Consider the following 22,937-nt stretch of genomic DNA (forward strand, 5'->3'; position numbering starts at 1 on the left):
AAATCTATTAAATCTGCAAAACAGCAAGAGTCTGTAGCATTTGAGCCACAGCTTGTTCTGTTCTCCCATGTTCAGATCCAGCTTTCTTGTGTGGAAACTCTACTCCAGGCAGGTGTGACTAAGAAGCAGGGGCTCCTTCCCTGAGGCTGCCAGTCTAGGGCTGTAGTTTGACCACATGAGGTGGTGCAGGCTACTGGCATTTCTGATCCTTTTCAGTCGTATGTGGCAGAAGCTCTGTTCCAGGCAGTCATGTCCAAGAAAACTGAGACTCCCTTACCCCATTCAGTGCCTGCTTGTAGGATAAATGCTTTACTTAAGGCATGACAGGCTGAGAATATTGGGCTCTGATTATCCCCAACCTGGCTTGCTCACAGGGTGGACATTATATGTCAGGGAGTGCAATCTGAGAAAATCAGAGTTTGATCCCACACACCCAACACCAGCACCTGCTCTTAAGGCAGGGATATAATTTTGGGAGAAGTTAGCTGCTGTCCTCCCTCTATCTCCTGAATAGTAATATAGATGTTCTGTCCAGATGGAGAGAGAAGGTGTGAGGATGCTGTGCTCAGCAGTTGTGCTTGAAGGGACCAACTTTCTTTGGACCAGACCATGCTGTGCCTAAGGGTATTATCACAAATGGAGATTTGGGTGATGAAGAATTAGGAGAGTGCTTGTGGCTCCCTTATACTGGTATCAGCAAGTCACAGGATGAGCAACCAGAAATTTAACAGAAAGATCTAGATAAAGAGATGACCAAGACAAGCTCTCTTGTGATCACAGTCAACCCTGGGGGTCAGGAATGCTATGTGTATGCATTAGGCTTCACCTAAGCAGAAACAATCAGAACTGGACACGGGACAAATTGAAAACATTCCCCAAGCTTCATGTCAATTCGTCAGCAAAGGGTGAAAGCCTCACCAGTACAGTGGACTTAAATACAGCTCTGACCAAACAAAGCATTGGGTGAATAATAAGCTACCCCGACTCAGGGGCAACTCTTAGGAAGCCAGACGTGAAAATTACATGTATCCCTGGCAGTCTGGAAGACTTGCTGCATCCTTGCTGGAGTGATTGAGAAGGGAACAAGCAAGCTGCTAGTCTCCGAATGAGCATAGGACAAAAAGATAAACTTTTTGAGTGGTGTGATAGCAGCCTCCAAGCCACACAGACATCCAGTGGTAAAGGGTAAAAATCTACTAGTCAAGGAGGCTTAAACACAGCGTTTGGCCAATAAGGGGCTTATACTGACCCAGGGGCAACTCCTAGGTAGGAGGCTAAAGGATTAAAAGAAGGAGGAAAACATGGGGGCAGAGCTGTCGGAAGCTGTGCACTGTGAGGGAAATAGACTATGAAGTCTGTTTCCCAGTCACTATATCCCATAGCCATAGCCCTTATTTCCCATAGTCATATTTCTGTTTCCCATAGTCATAGCCCAGTCACTAAACAAGCAAGCAAACGGGTGGGGGAAGGGAGATCAGTATTCAGGTTGTTGTTGCATATCTAACATGTCCAGATTTTGATGACAAAAATTGAGGCATGCAAACAAATGGGAAGATGTGACCTGTAGACTGACGCAGAGACTGCCTTTGAAGGAGGCCAAATGGAGGGCTTTGCAGACAGACTTGACAGCAAAGACTTGAATTACAAATGTGCTCATAGAACTGAAGAAAACCATGTCTAAAGAATTTTTAAAGTATGATGACAATGTCTAATCTAAATTAGAGGATAGTAAACAAATTATTTTTTATTTTAAAAATCATGTAGAGATTTCGTACTTGAAAAGTATAATAACCAAAATGAAATATTCATAAGAGGGGCTAAACAATAGATTTGAGCTGGCAGAAGAATGAATCAGTGAACCCGAAGATAGATTAGTAGAAATTATGCAATCTGAAGAACACAGGAAAAGTTAACAGAATCTCAGGGAAATATTGGGTACCATGAAGGGGGACCAACATTAATTTTAATGGGAATACCAGATGAATGAGAGTGACAGAAAGAGACATAGTCACTGAAAACGTCTCTAATTTGATGGCAGACAAGAAGCTTAAAAAAGAATTGCAAATAGGGTAAATGCAAAGAGCCCCAGACTGAGACACATTATAGTCAGAGAGAACAATTGGAAGGTGGTGAGAGAAAAACAAGTCTTCCTGCACAAGGAAACCCCAATAAAAATTAACAGCTGACTTCTCATCAGAAACCTTGAGGCCAGAAGGCAGTAGGACAACATATTCAAAGTGCTGGGGTTGGGGAACAGACATGACAACCAAGAATTTTACATTTAGCAGCACAGTCTTTAAAATCTGAAGGCAAGCTGAAGATATTCCCAGATAAACAAAGACTGAGAGAATTTGTTGCTCTAAGACTTAGCTTACAAGACACCCTAAAGGAAGTAATTAGGCCCAAAACAAGTGACATCAGACAGAGTGTTCCGAATTTGCAGGAAAAAAATACTTGAATACTATAAACCAGCAGTCCCCAACCTTTTTGGCACTAGGGACTGGTTTTGTGGAAGACAGTTTTTCCACGGACTGGGGGGTGGGGGGCTCACCTCCTGCTGTGCAGCCCCGTTTCTAACAGGCCACAGACCTGACAGACATCTGTGGAATACTCCATCCAACAATAGTGAAACTACTAAAAGCACATATCATCTTAATAGATGCAGAAAAAGCATTTGTCCAATCCAGCCTCTTTTCAATATAGAAAGGCTCAAACTAGGAATAGAAGGGAACTTCCTCTACCTGATCAAGACTGTCCCAAAAAACCCACAGCTAACAGCATACTAATTAATGATAAAAGACTGGTTGCTTTCCCCCTAGGAACAAGAATGAGACAAAGATGTCCACTCCAACCACTTCTATTTGACATTCTGCTTGAGGCGTTAGCCAGGATAACTAGGCAAGAAAAAGAAGTAGACAACCCAATTAAGAAATGGATGCAAAGGATCTGAATAGAAATTTCTGCAAAGAAGGCATACAAATGGCCAATGAGCACTTGAAAAGATGCTTAGTATTATTAGTTATTAGGGGAATGAAAATCAGAACCACAGTGAGATAATGCTACTTCATACCTACCAGGGTGACAAAAAAGACAACAGTAAATGTTGATGAGGCTATGGAGAAATTGGAGCATTCATATAGTCCTTGTGGGATTGTGGAGTGGCACCCACCTTGCAAAATATTAATCGTAGAATTTACCATATTACCCATTCCCAGTTACATACCCAAGTAAAATGTATACATAAATCTGTACAACGTGAATGAACTTTGAAAACATTATGCTAAGTGGGAAAAAGTCTGTCAGAAAAATACCACATATTGCATGATTCTTTTTTTTTTTTCTTTTTTTTTTGAGATGAAGTCTTGCTCTGTCGCCCAGGCTGGAGTGCAGTGGCGCCAACTCGGCACACTGCAACCTCCGCGTCCTGGGTTCAAGTGATTATCATGCCTCAACCTCCCGAGTACCTGGCATTACAGGCACATGCCGCCATTCCCGGCTAATTTTTTTTTTTGTAGAAACGGTTTCGCCATGTTGGCCAGGCTGGTCTCAAACTCCTGCCCTCAGATGATCAGCCCGCCTCAGCCTCCCAAAGTGCTGGAATTACAGGCATGAGCCACTGTGCTCAGCCATGATTCCATTTTTATATGAAATGCCTCAGACTTAAGTAGGGAGAACAAAGGGAGAGGGTGGTTTGTATAGGGTTTCTTCTTGGGGTGAGGAAAAATGTAGACTTAGATTGTGATGATGATTATACAACTGTACTAAAAAAATTGAATTGTATTTAAATGGATAGATTTTATGGTACTTTATGACTCGATGTTTTTTTTTTAAATGAACTTTTAAAATAAGTTCTAAAATGGACCCTAGAAAACTTGCTGTTTATGATGACAAGAACCAATTTATGTTAGTCTCACCCATGATTCACTACCTCTTCCTACCTATTTTCATAGACATCTGAGTAATTTAGTCTCATCTAATTCTTCCTGCTGTTTTCAGCGGGATATTTGCCACCTAGACAATATGAGTCAAAAGTGGATTATCCTCCTCATTTGACTGCTAGCTAGCAAGTCCAGGTATTTGTTTTGAACTGAATATTTACTACTAAACTACCAATTTTATATATATATATATATATATATATATATATATATATATATATATAAATTTGTCTTGACAGCTTGGAAGCTTCTCTGTAATAAGAGGGCCTCTTCATTCCTATTTAGCATAAAGGCATCTTATTTCTTGACTTTTATTGATTAGCTGTCAGCTGAATGTTTCCAAAGTTCTGCTCTTTGTGCAGGGTCCCAGTTCTTCATAAGTAAAGTGTTAGCACCTAAACAAAAAAAGGGAGGTGGGATGTTAGCTAAAACTAGTGGGCAAAAGTTTAACAAAATAGTTACATAGCCTCAAAGTCTCTCTCTACAAATTACTTATTAATTACAAAGAGCAAAATAGTACCTTTACAGCAGAGAAACCTGCCTCCCTTCTGTGATTACTCGCCACAATGCTTAGACTGATCTAATTATGACGAAGTGGCATGGAAGCCCAAATTGAGTGACATTTCAACAAAATTGACTTCCAGTTTTCAAAAAGGTCAAAGAACACAAAGGATGATTAATTCTGCAGATTAAAGAATAGAAAGTCATGAAAACCAAATGCAATGTATATTTAATCTTGGGCTTTGTAGAAAAGATGTAAAAGGACGTTATTGGGAAAATTGATGAACTCGAATATGGACCATGGATTAAATCAGTGCTCCTCCGAGGGGGTGGAGGTGGCTATTTGACAATGTCTGGAGCTGTCTTAAACTGGGGTTGAGGGGTGGGTAGAAGCCTGGAATGTTACTAAGTAACCTATAGTGCAGTCCTAGACAGAACAGTCCTGTACAACGAAGATTACCTGGCCAAACGTCAATAACGGAAACCCTGGGTTAGATGATGATAGTATTTTACTAGTGTAGTTTTCTTGTTATTTGGAAATACTCATTGAAGTATTTAAGGGTAAAAGGACATATGTCCAACTCTCAAATGGTTTATAAAGATTATGCACACACGTGTATGTGTGTATTTTTTACATGTGTGGCAACTAATGAAGCAAATGGAGGAAGATGTAAACAATTGGTGAATACGGGTAAAGAGTATAAGAGAATTCTAGCCCTTTTTTTTTTTTTTTTTTTTTTGGTGACGGAGTCTCGTTCTGTTACCCAGGCTGGAGTGTAGTGGCACCATCTTGGCTCACTGCAACGTCCACCTCCCGAGTTCAAGCAATTCTCTTGCCTCAGCCTCCAGAGTAGCTGGGATTACAGGCGCCTGCCACCATGCCTGACTAATTTTTGTATTTTTAGTAGAGACGGGGTTTCACCATGTTGGCCAAGCTGGTCTCGAACTCCTGACCTCAGGTAATCCGCCTGCCTTGCCATCCCAAAGTGCTAGGATTACAGGCGTGAGCCATGGCGCCCTGCCCTTTTTTTTTTTTTTTTTTTAAAGAGACAAGGTCTTGATGTTGCCCAGGCTGGAGTACAGTGGTGCAATCATAGCTCACTGCAGCCTTGAACTCCTGGGCTCAAGCCATCCTCTCACTTCAGCCACCACACCTGGCTAATTTTTTTTTTTTTGAGACAGGGTCTTGCTATCTATGTTCCCCAGGCTGGTCTCGAACTCCTGGCCTGAAGCAATACTACTGCCTGGGTTGGGCTTCCCAAATTGCTGGGATTACAGGCATGAGCTAAAACTTGATTTTCTTTCCAGTTTCTTAAGAAAACCTCTTGAAGTAGTCCTTTAAGTCCCAATCTCTGATGAAATATGCATTCCTGAAAGTAGAGTGTTTATGCCTGTTTGCATATTCCGATATATGTGGAATTAGAAAGTAGTTTGGTCGTAATATATGGGGCTTTTTTCTTTACCAAAGCATCAAAACCAAATATGTTTCCAGACATTATGAATGTCCCATCTTTATAACACATCAGGAGTTTGTTCAGAGAAGAAACATCAATGTTTTGAAGAATTTGATTACTGATTTCCAAAAGAGCTTACATAATTAGAATCTTTAACAATAGCTTGCACATACCATAGGGTCTGGGATCTGATATGGAAATATAGTAATTAATGCTGAAGGAAAATGACACATTCTGGACATTAACATGGTAATGGTGACAATTGTATGATAACTTGGTCGTGTAGAGTAGCATCTTGTGTTACCCTCACTTCTTAGGTGTAAATTAGTAATATTTATTTTTATACCAAAATAATTTTTTCTTCATGAAAACACCTTTCAGTATAACAGGTAAGAAATTGAAGAAAAAAATTTTGTCTTCCTTATCAGTTCATAGACCACTTAGGTCGGTCTTAGGCTGCAATCATGAATTGCTTCATTGTGTGTGAAGGTTGCACGAAGGGGTTGTGCTGAATAATTATTTTTGATAGCATATTTAACAGATTATTTTGTTTTGGTTATGTAACAGGAAAGTATTTTTGTGGGGAAAACAGGAGATGGATAGAAACCACCAATTGGTAGAATTTAGGTTGCCTTTTAATGATAAAGGATTAGTGACATTTTAACTGGCCTAATTTCTTTGGTTGAAGTCAAAGCAGTGATTTGGGTTATCCATGTGTATAATGCATGGTTTTTTCTTAATTTGCAGACCATGAAGATTATGACCCACAAACTGTGAGGCTGGGAAGTAGATATAGTCATGTTCAAGAAGTTCAAGAACGGCTTAACTTCCTTAGGTTTGTTTTATACAGTTAGTGTTGCTCTCTTTAAGAAAAAGATAAGGAATACAGAATGAATAGACTGTATAGCTTGGTCTTTGTTGGGTGGCCTTTTCCCAAGTCCCCAAGTCATGTAAGACATTTCCCTGTATTTGTTACTAAATACTTTAAAATGATTCGCTGAGTTTTAACTTTGTTGCAATATTTTAAGAGAACACATTTTAACCTTTAGAGTTGACTTCGTTCTTCATATCTGTTTATGCTGGAAATAATGTTTATTTTTAAAGGGCAAATTCCCATATTTTGACACAACCGGAAGGAGGACTATACTGACTTAATGATATCATAGACACTAAGGAAACGGGGGCAAAAGGCTGCTAGACCAGCACCTCAAAAGAGTGGTTGGAGTCCTCTGGTATCTTGTTTATTCTAACAGTGGCTGACAGGCAATCTAAAGTCATGTGTTAATAATATCATTTCTGATCGGCTTGAGGGGAAAAGGTTTATTAAGATAAAATGTAGTCTAGGGCTGGATTTTCTCTGCAATATTTAGCTTTTGGTGATCATACACTTACAGATGTGCAAAGTGCCTTTGTTAAAAATTTTGATGGTCAGGCATGGTGGCTCACACCTGTAATCCCAACACTTGGGGAGGCCAAGGCAAGCGGATGGTTTGAGCCCAGGAGTTCAAGACCAGCCTGGGCAGCATGGTGAAATCCCATCTCTAAAAAAAAATACAAAAATCAGCCAGGCATGGTGGTGTTCACCTGTAGTCCCGGGTACTCGGGAGGCTGGGGTGGGAGGATCACTTCAACCTCAGAGGCGGAGGTTGCAGTGAGCTGTGATTGCACCACTGCACTCCAGACCCTGTCTCAAAAAAAAAAAAAAAATTTTTTTTTTTAATGAGAGGTTCCTTTTGAATTCAAAAAACCACATGTAGCAGAAGAGCTTGTTTAGATTACAAGTGTGCTAACAGAAATGCCCAGATTATCACTGCTTCTTGAAGTCTATTTTATTTATTTATCTTATTTTATTTTTTTGAGACGGAGTCTCACTCTGTCGCCAGGCTGAAGTGCAGTGGTGAGATCTCAGCTCACTGCAACCTCCACCTCCCAGGTACAATTCTCCTGCCTCAGCCTCCCAAGTAACTGGGACTACAGGCATGTGCCACCACGCCCAGCTAATTTTTGTGTTTTTAGAAGAGACGGGGTTTCACCATGTTGGCCAGGATGGTCTCTATCTCTTGACCTCGTGATCTGCCCGCCTCGGTCCCCCAAAGTGCTGGTATTAAGGTGTGAGCCACCGCGCTTGGCCCCATTTATTTTAATAACATATTCTGGGGAGTTTTGTCCTGGGCTGTGTTAATTATGGATTTCTATTTATTGAACTCTGTGCTTATTTATGGAGAAAATTTTAAGTAGCTATATAATGATTTTGAGGAAAAACCTCTACCAAATTTTAAGAAATTTGGCATTTGTTTAAAGTGCATTGTTTTTTTTTTTTCTGTGTGTTTTGTTTTTAACCACCTGGATAGAAGGACTTGCCTCCTCCCCACATTGAGAGTTACTGCCATAGTAAGCAGTCGTTACTGATTGGCATGTGTTATATGTCTCTTAGGTTTACTAGAACAGAAAAGTGGTTTCAAGCCTTTTTGCCATTTTAAAGTTTGGAATCAGAGGAACTATTGTAGTTTCTACTCTGTTAGTACCTCTGTATGTGAGCTAATAGCAACTAACTCAAGGAAGAGGAACCTGACTTTAATGCCTGCTGTGTGTTGGGCCTGTGCCAGACACTTTATATTTACTCTGAAGCAACACAGTGCAGCAGGTGTTACTCCCATCTGATCAGTAAGAAACCCAAGATTCCAATGGCTTAAGGTAGCTTGTTTGAAATATCACAGCCAGTATATGATGGAATTGCACTACTCAACTAGGTCTCTTTTACTTAAGTCTGTGCTCTTCCTATTAGACCGGTAGTTTTTCAAACTTACGTAGAAGCTTTATGGCTTCTGAGTTAAGTTCCTTGAAGATTTCTGAACAAGCAGTAGGAAGTTTCCCGATTTTTCCTTTCTTTTTCCTCTCCCAACAACTGGTGCAGCTCTACTTTTTTAAATATATATCAGATTCCAAATGGGATTTTCATTTGAAGAAGGGTCTATGCCATCTTTAGAAAAAAACAAAAAAATGGAAAACCTTTGAAAATTTAAGCAGTTTTAACTCATAAATAATGATGGATTAGTTATTTGTGAAAGTCACTTGATTGAATACCTCATTTTTCAATGATGCCATATAAGCAGGATGCTAAGTCTTTTTTTTGTTGTTGTTGTTGTTGTTGGAGACAGGGTCTCACCCAGGATTCTCTACTTAAATATGACTGTTGTTAATTGAGTGCTACAATTAAATTAGCCATTGCCATCTTTAACTGGAGTGCAGTGGCACAGTCTTGGCTCACTGCAACCTCCGCCTCCTGGGTTCAATTGATTCTCATGCCTCAGTTTCCCCAGTAGCTGGGACTACAGACATGAGCCACCACAGCCGGCTAATTTTTATATTTTTAGTCAAGATGGGGTTTTGCCATGTTGGCCAGGCTGGTCACAAACTCCTGACCTCAGGTGATCCACCCACCTCAGCCTCCCAAAGTGCTGGCATTACAGGCATGAGTTACTGTGCCCAGCCTAAGTCTTTTATTTTTAACTCAAGCTACTAAACATGCTTCTTTCCAAAAGTCTGGTTTCAAAGACTAAATGGTTAAAAGTTCATGGAATGAATCTTTTATTCCTAATTCAGCTAGCTGCATTTCAGGCACAAAGTGGGTGTTCAGTGTGTGCTTGTTGAATTAATTAATATCTAGTGGGGATTTTTTTTTAGTACCAGATAAAAGTAGAGAAATAGGTTATTTTGAAAGAATGAATATCTTTTTATCTATAGTTAAAATATAATGGTGATAAACGTATTTTATAGGTAATACAGATTGCCTTTCAGGATAAAAATTACATAAATCTAATTGCCAATTTTTAATGTTTTTTCAAGATTTTTATTGAAGGATGGCCAGCTGTGGCTGTGTGCTCCTCAGGCAAAACAAATATGGAAATGCTTAGCTGAGAATGCAGTTTACCTTTGTGATCGTGAAGCCTGTTTTAAGTGGTATTCCAAGTTGATGGGGGATGAACCAGACTTAGATCCTGATATTAATAAGGACTTCTTTGAAAGTAATGTGCTTCAGCTTGATCCTTCTCTGTTAACTGAAAATGGAATGAAGTGTTTTGAGCGATTCTTCAAAGCTGTGAATTGTCGAGAAGGAAAACTAGTAGCAAAAAGGAGAGCCTATATGATGGATGACTTGGAGTTAATAGGATTAGATTACCTTTGGAGGGTAAGTCAAAAGTAGGAACTCTGTAAATGGTGTCTGATGTACTTTTTCATATATGTAAGGAATTGTAATTTTGCATATAAATTGTGTATTTTTCTCTGATGTTTGTCTCAGGAATTTGGTGTAGTTAGGAATTGTTCATTTTTATTATGTCACCTGTCAGTGGGCTTTTTCTTCTCTCTTCCTCTCCCTCCTCCTGCCACTGATGTTCCTTTTGTCTTAGCTTAGTATCTGTGTATTCCATAGATGTGCACTAAACATACAAATCTTTCATTCCTCACCCGTGGATATTAATGTTCCTTCCCGAGTTTTCCTTCAGTGTCAATCTGTTTCCTCCTCTTCAATGTTTAACACTAAAATAGAGGACAGAAGAGAGGACTTGTGTTTAGTATAGATTATGAGTATATGCTTTATTGGCACTGTTTACCTTGTGATATTTTTAAATATCTGGGGGAATAAAATACTATCTTTTTAAGGCTAATCTTTCTGTTTTTATAGTACTAGTATATTATGCCTATCTTTAATCTGACCTGTTATACAGCAGTTTATATTGTTTGGATGTCTCAAATATTTTCCTGCAAACCATAGATAAAGATGTTTATTGTGGCATTTGAGTATTTAAAAGCTTTTAATTAAGTATGTGGTTTTCAACATTGTTTTAACAGCAGAAACACATCTTAAAACTCAAAATTTGCACCACACTACAAAATGTAAACTGAATTGAACAAGGAAAATATGTTTTCTTACTTGGTCTCCCCATGCTTACCCCCTTTCCCCTCCCCAACCCTTTTATAGGGGCCAACACTGAAACACTTCCTCAAAGTCCCCTGGGGTTCTGAACATAGTTTGGAAACAGCTAATGTAATTAGATGAGTGATAAAGATTTATAGAAACTGGGGGTAGAGTAGTCCTTTATGCTAAACTGTGTTTCTTGTAATCTCTTATTTCCTGTCAACTAATTTGAATTTCTTCTTGAGTGTCTCACTTGGTTATCAAGATATTAAATTATTAAATTATAGGGTTAAATAATAGTGGTCAAAGCGTATTTTATTTTTACAAAAATGTACCTTTCATTCTTAAATTATTCAGAGACTTTCATTTTGCATTTATTACCCTTTCTTTTGGTCTGTGCTTCTCACTTAATTTTACTTGATTATCAAAGTCAACTTACCATTAAATCATTGAATAGTGTGTTTAAGATAACTGAGGATATGGTTTGAATTTAAATGCCCAACAAAAATATATGTTGAAAGGGATGAATACTTTTATCATTTTGAAACCAGGTCGTGATTCAGAGTAATGATGATATTGCCAGCAGAGCTATAGATCTCCTCAAAGAGATATACACAAACCTTGGTCCAAGACTACAAGTCAATCAGGTGAGGATTGATGTGCATTAAAACTTCCATATATAATTCTTTTGGCCCCCATTTCTCTTATACAAAAGAGAAAAAATATTATCTAAATGAATCTTGCCTTGATAGTTGTCTTGAAGTGATTGGGTTATTTTTAATATAACTATTTATTATATGTTGAAATGGCAAAGAAAGTCTATGTGAATTCATTTTGATGCTAACACCTAATTCTGAAGTTCACTTTTGACTAATTTATGTTTGTTAACTTATGTAATGCTAGCTTCCTTTTAATAAACATACATTTTATTATTATATGGATTCTCTACTTAAATATGACTTGTTAATTGAGTGCTGCAATTAAATTAGCCATTGCCATCTTTAATTGGATTAATATTTGGTTTTTACATTTTAAAGCAATTTTAACTGTGTTTATTTGGCCCGATATTTGTAGGTGGTGATCCATGAAGACTTCATTCAGTCTTGTTTTGATCGTCTGAAGGCTTCCTATGACACATTGTGTGTTTTGGATGGTGACAAAGACAGTGTTAATTGTGCAAGACAGGAAGCTGTTCGAATGGTTCGAGTATTAACTGTTTTAAGGGAATATATAAATGAATGTGACAGTGATTATCATGAGGAAAGAACAATTCTCCCTATGTCGAGGTTTGTGAATAACTGATCTATTGGTGCTAATTCTTAATTATTTGATATTTTCCTAGCCATTTGGTAAAAGGAGAGCAGAAATTTTTCTCGTTTGAAAATTGTTATCTTTGCCCATTAAAAACATTTTCATTTCATCTAATTTTTTAAAATAACCTCTCCCACTCTCCCATCTGGTTTTGTTTTGGTTTTTTGGGTGAGGCATTCTTAAGTTGTTTTCTAGTTTTCTTTTTGTCTTTGACATTATTACTCATTAAGTGTTGCAGTGATATTTTGCAGTTGAAGTGTTTTTGTTTATTTGTTTATTTTGAGAAAAGGTCTTATTCTGTCACCCAGGCTGGAATGCCGAGGTGTGATCATGGCTCACTGCGGGCTCAAGCGACCTTTCCACCTCAGCCTCCCAGGTAGCTGGGGCTACAGGCACAGGCTACCACACCTGGCTAATTTTTTTTGACTTTTTGTGGAGGTGGGGTTTCACTACATTGCCCAGGCTGGTTTCAAACTCCTACGCTCAAGCAAATCCTCCTGCTTTGGCCTCCCAAAGTGCTGGGATTATAGGCGTGAGCTACAGTGCCTGGTCTGTAAAGAGCTCTTAAAAGCTGCCTTGCATGGCATATAACAAATATTTTCAAATGGTGTTTATAGTTTTGGGATGTTTTGTATAGTCAATGCCATCTTTTTTTTTTTTTAAAGAGTTTTGTTTATTAACCATGAAATTATATACAGTTGCTTCTTGAATATGATTTTTATTTTGTATTTTACTTTAAAAAAAGGTACTATACCAATATAAATAGCATTTTGGAGTGAATTTTGATATGAAGGCTTTTTTCCAGAAAAAAAATAAAGTGCATTGTGGCATTTTTGTTGATGCTTTTAACAAAATGTAAAACGACCTTTTAAATGTAAAAGGTAAACTCTACTTTCTTTTTTTGAATTTTTTTTTTTTATTAATACAAGGTCTACCTATGTTGTCGAGGCTGGTCTTGAACTCCTGGGCTCAAGGGATCTTCTTTGCTTGGCCTCCCAAAGTGGTAGGATTACAGGCATGAGCCACTGCGTCCAGCCAACCTTTTACATTTAAAAATAGTCTTAGTGAGTTGGGCTTTTACAGCATAAAAATAAGCGTTATATCTTGGATTTAATTTCATTTTAGTAGACACCTCATTTTCTGCAACCATAGATACAAGACTAACAACAGGAGAATATGATTATGTTTTTAAATATTATTTATATTTTTAGTTAAAAGGAGCAATATTTTTTTTTCTTTTGCATTTCACTCTTGTTGCCCAGGCTGGAGTGCAGTGGTGCAGTCTCGGATCACTGCAACCTTTGCCTCCCAGGTTCAAGCGATTCTCCAGCCTCAGCCTCCCAAGTAGCTGGGATTACAGGCGCCCACCACCAAGCCTGGCTTATTTTCTGTATTTTTAGTAGAGATGGAGTTTTACCATGTTGGCCAGGCTGATCTCGAACTACTGACCTCAAGCGATCCACCCGCCTCGGCCTCCCAAAGTGCTGGGATTATAGGCATGAGGCACCATGCCCGGCCTTATTTTCAAGATACTGAAAGTAATACAGGTTGAGTATCCCTAATCCAAGAAATCCAAAATTTGTCTGGTCCCAGACATTTCATATAATGGATTCTCAAGCTGTATTAAGTATCTTTAATTCACATCCTCTTGTTTAATAAGAAAATACTCAGTGTTAAATCCCCAGCATTATTTTCTTGGCAACAAAATTTCAGAGTCTGCTGAATATGATGATGTCTGTCTTTCTTTTTCCCCCCAGAGCATTCCGCGGTAAACACCTCTCTTTTGTAGTTCGATTTCCAAACCAGGGCAGACAGGTTGATGACTTGGAGGTATGGTCTCATACAAATGATACAATTGGTTCAGTACGACGATGTATTCTCAATCGTATTAAAGCCAACGTAGCCCATACAAAAATTGAGCTCTTTGTGGGCGGTGAGCTGATAGATCCTGCAGATGATAGAAAGTTGATTGGACAATTAAACTTAAAAGATAAATCGGTATGTATGTATAGTTAACAGATTTTTCAATAAAATCAAACCAGAGACTATCACTTAATCAGTAAATACTAATTGAGCATTTGTTATGTTTGGGACTGTGTTAGGTGTTAGAGTTATAGCATTAAAGTATAGCATGTAGTCTTTCGGATTTTTTGGTTGGTATATCACTAAGTTTTGTGTTTTGTGTAAGTATTTTTCTTTGTTTTTGATATTAACATAGTATATAATTTTCAGCTTATTACAGCCAAACTTACACAGATAAGTTCCAATATGCCTTCAAGCCCTGATAGCTCTTCTGATTCCTCCACTGGATCTCCTGGAAACCATGGTAATCATTACAGTGATGGTCCCAATCCAGAAGTGGAAAGCTGTTTGCCTGGAGTGGTGAGTAGATACAGTTTTGAACTACTGTATGTAAGGCATCATGCTAGGGTTTTTGAGAATAAAGTATATAGAGTGGTTCTTTCTTTTCTTGAGGAGCTTACAGTTTAATGAGACAAAAAAATAAATATACAGTTAACCACCAACTTCAGAATGGATCCCTCTAAAAGGTAATTGTAACACAGTTGGAATTTAAAACATAATTTCCCCATAGGTATAGTATTGTTACTTTTACATAAAATTAACCAATTAGAGCTTAATTATAACACTATTGGATGTATAAATTTAGAGGAAAACAGTCATCCCTCGTATACGTGGAGAATTGGTTCCAGGACCTCTGCATATACCCAAAATGCTGCAGATGACCCTGTGCAACCAGATATACAAAAAGTTGGCCTTCCATATACTTGGGTTTTGCTTCCTGGAAATACTGAATTTTCTGTCCACATTTGATTGGGAAAAAAGTCTGCATGTAAGTGGACCTGTGCAGTTCAAACTTGTGTTGTTCAAGAGTCAGCTGTATCACTTTCTAAAATTTATACCACAAAACGGATAGTTCTCTTAGAACTATATATGAGCTGGGCATGGTGGCTCACACCTGTAATTCCAGCTGCTGGGGAGGCTGTGAGGCAGGAGGATTGCTTGAGCCCAGGAGTTCTAGGCTGCAGTGAGCTGTGATTGTGCCATTATGCTCTAGCCTGGTCAACAGAGTGAGACCCCCATCTCTAAAAATATAAATAAATGAAAACAAGAACTATGTAGGAAAATACCTGTAATCTTTATCAGATTGTCAGTAACATATAGCCAAAGAAATATTTTTAAGCTCTCCTTTCGCCCCTCCCCACAGAAATTTTAATGGTTACAATAGTAGCAGCCACTCCAGTGTCAGGAGGATTTGGCTCTCTATAACAACTGGATTAAGAATTTGGTAGTGGGCATGGCAGCCTTTTGTTATGTCCAGAGTCTAAATTGTATATATGAGAGAAATGGTTTAATAGAACAGGAGAGGAGCTATCACAAAAAAATGACTGGAAGTGACTTGATGATGTATTTGATCTGCACTATTAAGGATTTGTAGGGATTAAAAGATGGGAAAGTCAGACTATTTCAAAGAGTAGAAATTTTATAAGTAAAAGTATAGGGATTAACACAGAGAAACTTACTTGGGCTTTTATAAAACGGGAGTAGATAATTTAGAGGTAATTATTTTGTGTATTTTATATTCTAGATAATGTCACTGCATCCCAGATACATCTCTTTTCTTTGGCAAGTTGCAGACTTAGGTAGCAGCCTAAATATGCCACCCCTTAGAGATGGAGCAAGAGTACTTATGAAACTTATGCCGCCAGGTAAGAATTTTTAAATGATGATCAAGTACTTGCTGGACAATAAAGAAGTATATTAGCAAATTCTGTTTCTAAATGGACCATGCTTTTTGGTATAGACTATAACAAGAGTTGACAGATGACAGCCCACAAGCCACATCAAGCCCCCTGCTTGTTTTTGTGCATCCCAAGAGCTGTATTTTTAAGTGGCTACAAAAAAAAAATCTAGAAGAATAATATTTTGTGATACATGAAAATTATATGAAGTTTAAATTTTAGTGTCCATGATCAAAACCAGGCTCATTTGTTTACATTCTGTCTACATGACTGCTTTTGTCTTAAAATAGCACAGCTCAGGAGTTGTGACAAAGGCCATATGGTTCACAAGCCTAAACTGCTTAACTTTCCTGGCCCTTTACAGAAAATGTTTGCCTATACCTGGACTATAATATGGGTCATGTATCATCCACGGTATTGTTCCTTTTTTATCCTTAGAAACAACCACTTTCAACTTCTCACTTTTACTTTAGTATATATATGTACCATTATGTCTGGAGTGTCCTCATACAGCTATTTCTTTGTTACTTACAGATATATACTGATTTTCTGCTGTGTAGATGAAAACTTAACTGTTACATACCCCCACATCCTCCCAGTATTTGCATAAATCCAGATTCAACATTTATGTTTCCAAGATTGTGTGAAATATAGTTCTCTAGATTACTGACAACTTTTATCCTGGATTTAATAATTTCCCTTTTATTTTCCTGATTGTACACCTATCACTTATTCTTCCCACATACTTTTTTTTTTGAGATATTTTTTATCTGAATGTAGGCAAACTATCACATTTGATTAATGGTTTGTGTATAGAATCCTAGGTTTGAAAATATATTCCTTCTGGCTGGTGGCATTGCTGATGAGAAGACCAAAGTCCTCTTGGTTTCTATTCCTTTGCATGTGACCTTCGTTTCTGGAAGTTTTGGTTTTATCCTTACGTTTTGAAATATTATGATGTGCCTTAGCGTTAAGTCTGTTTTGTGGTGCGTCACCTGTGGGCCTGGAGATTTCCTCAGTTGAGAGAGATTTGTATTCTTTGATAGTTTTCTCACCAGCATTTTGCATTTTGTGTGTCTTTGAAATGTCTAAGTGTGATGGTGAATTTACTAGATCTGATTTTACCTTTTCTCTCTTCCCTTCTCTCTTTAATCTTATTCCACCTTTGGGGTGGCTTCTTTAACCTTTTCCAGCTCTTCTGTTGGCTTTTCCCCTCCAAATATTCTAGTGTTAAAATTTCAAGACCTTTCTCTCCTTAGTGATCCTTTTCCACATACAGGATTTTGTTTTTCACTAACACATTCTTGCATTTATGTTCTAATATATGTGTGTTCCTTTAAAACCTAATGTTCGGCAAAATTATGCACTAAAAATAGTAGGGCTTTTGGGGAAAAAGTAGAGTTTTGGCAGATCATTCAAGCCTATACAACCTAAAAATTTTTTAAATGTATTTTTTGGAAGTACTTACAATCTTACAGAAAAATTAGAAGTATAATTCAAGAACACTTGAGAGTAATTTACTGGTTTTTGTAGTCCCATCGCCCACCAAATACTTTCCCTACGAACAAGGATATTTGTCTGTATAAGCAAAATTAAGCCATCTATACCAGGAAATTAATGTCGATTCATTACTGCCATCTACTTAGCAGACCCTATTGAGTGTTTTCAGTTATCTCCTTCACAGCAAAAAGATATAGTTCAAACTCAGATATAGTCAGCCCTCCATATACATGGGTTCTGGATCTATGGATTCAACCAACTGTGGATTGAAAATGTTTGCGGGAAAAAACATTGTTCAAAGTTCCAAAAAGCAAAACTTGAATTTGCCGCATGCTGAGTACTGTGTTGAATCCACACCAATGAAGCTATGTGTAAGCATTGTATTAGGTGTTACCTAATACAATGTACAGTTAGGCACCAGATAATGACGTTTCAGTCAGTGATAGACCACATATACAATGGTGGTTCTATAAAATTATAATACCATATTTTTACTGTACCCTTTCTATGTTTAAATACACAAATACCATTGTGTTATAATTGCCTACAGTATTCAGTACAGTAACATGCTTGTATGGGTTTATAGCCTAGGAGCAATAGGCTATACCATATATAACTTAGATGTGTTGTAGGCTGTATCATCCAGATTTGTTGTAAACACACCCTATGATGTTCACACAATGATGAAATCACTTAATGATGCATTTCTCAGAACATATGCAACGCGTGACTGTAATCTGGAGATAATTTATACAGGAAGATGTGCATAGGTTGTATGCAAATTCCACATCATTTTATATAAGGTATTTGAGCATCCCTGGATTTTGGTGTTGGGAGGGTGGATCCTGAAACCATCCCTGCACCCCCACCCCCCATGGATACCGGGGAATAACTGTATTGCATTTAGTTAATGTATCTCTTTAGTTTCCTTCTGAAACAGTTCCTCATACTGTCTTTGACCTTCATGACCTTGACTCTTAAAGATTACAGGCCAGTTAATTATAGAATGTCCTTCAGTTTAGATTTGTTTTATCGTGATTATATTCAGGTTATGCGTCTTTGGCAGAAATACCACAGAAGCGATGTTCTGTTCTTCTCAATGCATCCAGTCAGATAGTATGTAATTTCAGTTTTTCCCATTACTGACGATGATGTGATCACTTGAGTTTTTTCCTTGCTTCCCCACTGTAAAATTACCCTTCCCTTTGAAAGTATTTTGGGCCATGCACAGTGACTCATGCCTATCATCCCATCACTTTGGGAGGCTGAGGTGGGCAGATCGCTTGAGGCCGGAAGTTCGAGACCAGCCTGGCCAACATGGCATAACCCCGTCTCTACTAAAAATACAAAAATTAGCCGGGCATGTTAGCGTGCACCTGTAATCCCAGCTACTTGGGAGGCTGAGGCTGGAGAATTGCTTGGACCTGGGAGGCGGAGGTTGCGTTGAGCCGAGATCATGCCACTGCACTCCAGCCTGGGCGACAGCGAGATTCCGTCTGAAGAAAAAAAAAAAGTATTTTGTGCAGAGGTACTTTGAAAATATTTATACTGTGCCTCATCAGACTTTTTATTCATTCGTTTATATCTGTATGAAATCATGGTCAAGGAGTTATAATCTGTTACTATCATTTATCTTGATGCTGAAATGATCTCGTTTGGCCAGTGGGAGTCCTTTCGGACTGTTCTGTGTTACTTTAATATGTTCCCATTATTCTTTCAGCACTTGTATGCTCTTTGACTCAAGATGTTTAAGATTAGGTCAAGTGTAGTGGCTCACGCCTATAATCCTAACACTTTGGGAGGGTGAGGCAGGAGGATCACTGGAGCTCAGGATTCATGACCAGCCTGGGCAACATAGCCAGACTTCATTTCTATTAAAAATTTCAAAAATTAGCCAGGTGTGGTGATGCGCACCTATAGTCCCAGCTGCTTGGGAGGCTGAGGTGGGAGGATCACTTGAGCCTGGGAGATGGAGACTGCATTGAGCTATATGATCAAGCCACTGTACTCCAGCCTAGGCAACAGAACAAGACGCTGTCTCAAAAAAAAAAAATTTAAAAAAGTTCCAGATTAACATCCTGTACCCTCTCTGCCCCAGTCCTGAAATTGGCTGTTTCTCCAAGGAGGCCTGCTTGATTTATTTTCCTGGAGAATGGTGTTTAGAAACCAAGATCTGGACATTTATTGCACTCATTGCTATTTATGTATTGTTGCTCCCTGGCTCTCTAAGCAGTTAGAACTAAGGAATGTGTGTATGTGTATCCACATTTTAGTCTATTACTATACACACACACATACATGAATATATATATGTGTATATGTTTTTACAAAACCATGGGGTCACACGACTTCCTCCCATCCCAGCCTATCAGTTTCATTCTAGTTTTCTCCCTTTCTATATTTGTAATTTTTTTTTTTTTTTTTTTTGAGACAGAGTCTCGCCCTGTCACCCAGGCTGGAGTGCAGTGGCGTGATCTCGGCTTACTGCAACCTCCGCCTCCCTGGTTCAAGAGATTCTCCTGCCTCAGCCTCCCAGTAGCTGGGATTACAGGCATGAGCCACCATGCCTGGCCAAACTCTCTTTTCTGACGATGAAAAACCTGGCTTCTGTTATCCTCTCACTTATTTTCCTATTTAGTCAGTTATCTCCAGCACCCCCCACCCTTTCTTTGAATGCAGAAGGACTCTTGTCTCTGAATGTTGGGTCTCTACCCCAGAGACACTCCTCGCTCTGCTTGAGTTGAATCTTTATGCTGAGCTCTACCCACTTGTTGGGCTCCCTCCTCCTCCTTCATGGTCTGTAATTCCCAACATAGGACTACCTTTAAAACTTGCACATAGTTTAATTAGAGCACTCATAAAATGATAATTAGTATCCTCAGAGATAATTTGGACAGTCCAGGCAGGTACTTCAGTGTGGCTGAAGGCTTCCTCAGGAGATAGTAAAAAGACACAAAACCAGTACAGAGGAAATGCTGACTTGACATTGCTGAGATACAGTGCAAAAGAGTGGAGCTCTGAGATAGATGGGCTACCATTAAGATAGGGACAGGGGGAAGTAGAACCTGCCAAGGTCCATGAAAGTCTAGTTTAGGATTGTATCTCACAAGATGAGCCCTTGATGCAAGTATTCACTTTAAATTTTCCTTTAAAAAGAAACAGGCTTCTGCTTACACATCTACCAAGCTGAGGGGGCTTTTTGCTTTGCTCATTTTAATTTTTTTGTTGAAGATTAACAGTTCTGCTGTTCTGGCTACTGTTGCCTGGAAGAAATCACACATGAACAAACTCACCTTCTGCATTATACTGACATCATTATATTTGCCAATTGATTGTGAGCTAATCGGGGTTATAGAAACGTGCTATAGCATAACAGACTGTAATTATTTCTCTCTAGGCTATTACTGATGGATATTATGTTTTCTTCTTTTTCCAGCATCATCTTTTACTGTCCTTGAGTTTTTTTTAACTAGCTTTTTATATTAAAATAATTTCAAACTGTTTACAAAGAATACAGTTGGCTCCCAAATTCAGTAATTAACAGTTTGCCGTAGTGATGGCAAAAGTTTCCTAACATTTGGAGAGCAAGTTGTAGACAATCATCTTTTTGTTCCTAAATAGCTTAGTATATGTCTTCTAAAAACAAGAATGTTCTCACTTACATTAACATAGTATTATTCAAAATAAAAAAAATTAGCATATACAGTAATATCATCTAATCTACAGACCATTTTCATATTTTGACACTTTCCTCAGTATTGGACTTTATAACAGTGTTTTCTGGTTGAGGATCTAATCCAGGTTCATACATTGCATAATTATTCGGTATCTCTTTTAGTTGTCTTTAATCTGGAATAGTTCCTCAGTCTTTGTCTTTTGTGACTTTGTTTTTGAATAGCACATGTCAGTTGCGCTAATATCTCTCGTGGGGTCTTATCTGTTCTGATGATTATATGGAGGTTGTACATTTGACAGAGTACTACTTGTATGTTGATGTGTCTAAGAGCATCACATTGAGAGACACATGTCACTGTGTCCTTGGTGACATTAACCCAGATCACTTAGTTGATAGCTGCCAGGTTTCTCCTCTAAAGGAGAGAGATGCTTTGTGTAGAGAGATGCTTTGAGACTTCGTAACTATCTTTTTCCTCATCAAACATTTGTTTTATCATCTATTGTGATTGTTGCCTAAATGTTTTTACTATGATGGTTGCAAAATGGTAATATTGTTTTAACTTTGTCATCCTTTCTACATTTATTAGTTGACATTCTATAAGGTAGTGCTTTGTTTTCTCCCCTTTATATTTGTCATATATGATCACTCTTATGGGTTTATTTTATTCATTGGGTTATAACCATTGTAATGGTTATTTATTTTGATGCTCAATTGTCCTAGATATGGTCAGTGGAAGCCCCTATAGGTTAGACCCAGACATACAACCTCAATTTTTTTAAGGTACTTTGTTGTACTTTATTATTTTCTGGTATGAGAAGATGTTTCAAGCTTATCTATAGTATTTCCTCTGCCCCAGCTCTGGAATCTGCCATTCCAGAGTTTTTAGAAGGAAGGGTATTTAGAAATCAAAATCCGAGGTTTAAATCTTTTTTTTTTTTTTTTTTTGAGACGGAGACTTTGCTCTGTTGCCCATGCTGGAGTAGTGCAGTGGCGTGATCTCGGCTCACTGCACCCTCTGCCTCCTGGGTTCAGGTGATTCTCCTGCCTCAGCCTCCCGAATAGCTGTGATTACAGGCACCTGCCATCATGCCCGGCTAATTTTTATATTTTTAGTAGAGACGAGGTTTCACCATGTTGGCCAGGCTGGTCTCGAACGCTTGACCTCAGGTGATCCACCCACCTCGGCCTACCAAAGTGCTAGGATTACAGGTGTGAACCACAGTGCCCCTGCCAAGTCATCCTTATTTCATTCTAATTGTGGTAAGGTGATACCTCATTGTGGTTTGGATTTGCATTTCCTTAATGATTAGTTATGTTGAGTGTGCTTTCATGTACATGTTGGCCATTTGGATGTCTTCTTTTGAGAAATATCTATTCAAGTCTTTTGCCCATTTTAAAAATCGGATTTTTTGCTGTTGAGTTCCTTATATATTCTGGATATTAACCCCTTGTCAGATGCATAGTTTGCAAATATTTTCTCCAATTCTGTAGATTTGTCTTTTTGTGGTCTTATTTCCTTTGTTGGGTAGAAGCTTTTTAGTTTAATGTAATTTCGTTTGTCTGTTTTTGTGTTTGTTGCCTGTGCTTTTGAAGTCTTAGCCAAAAAGTCCTTGCCCACACTAATGACATAAAACATTTCCCTTGTGTTTTCTTCTAGTAGTTTTATAGTTTCTGGTCTTACATTTAAGTTTTTAACCCATCTTGAGTTTATTTTTACATATGATGAATAATAGGGGTTTAGTTTCATTTTTCTGCATATGTATATTCTGTTTTTGCAACACCATTTTTATTCAAGAGATTGCCTTTTCCCCCAATGTGTGTTCTTGGCACCTTTGTTGAAAATCAGTTGTTTCTGATTATGTGGATTTATTTCTGGGT

General features: G+C 38.2%; 1 protein-coding gene across 8 annotated transcripts in view; it reads left to right on the forward strand.

The window, feature by feature from the left end:
* USP9X (ubiquitin specific peptidase 9 X-linked) overlaps nucleotides 1-22,937 on the forward strand; it is a 147,406-nt gene that overhangs the window by 71,634 nt on the left and 52,835 nt on the right. For all 8 annotated transcript variants that reach the window (XM_019019262.4, XM_055376430.2, XM_055376429.2 and 5 more), the window contains exons 15-21: nucleotides 6,641-6,728; nucleotides 9,740-10,082; nucleotides 11,363-11,458; nucleotides 11,886-12,097; nucleotides 13,880-14,120; nucleotides 14,355-14,504; nucleotides 15,730-15,850. In XM_019019262.4, coding sequence (XP_018874807.2) covers nucleotides 6,641-6,728; nucleotides 9,740-10,082; nucleotides 11,363-11,458; nucleotides 11,886-12,097; nucleotides 13,880-14,120; nucleotides 14,355-14,504; nucleotides 15,730-15,850 — 1,251 coding nt within the window. The remainder of the gene's footprint in view (nucleotides 1-6,640; nucleotides 6,729-9,739; nucleotides 10,083-11,362; nucleotides 11,459-11,885; nucleotides 12,098-13,879; nucleotides 14,121-14,354; nucleotides 14,505-15,729; nucleotides 15,851-22,937) is intronic.

This window comes from Gorilla gorilla, chromosome X (assembly GCF_029281585.2).
Source record: "Gorilla gorilla gorilla isolate KB3781 chromosome X, NHGRI_mGorGor1-v2.1_pri, whole genome shotgun sequence".
In the NCBI taxonomy this organism is placed as follows: Eukaryota; Metazoa; Chordata; class Mammalia; order Primates; family Hominidae; genus Gorilla; species Gorilla gorilla.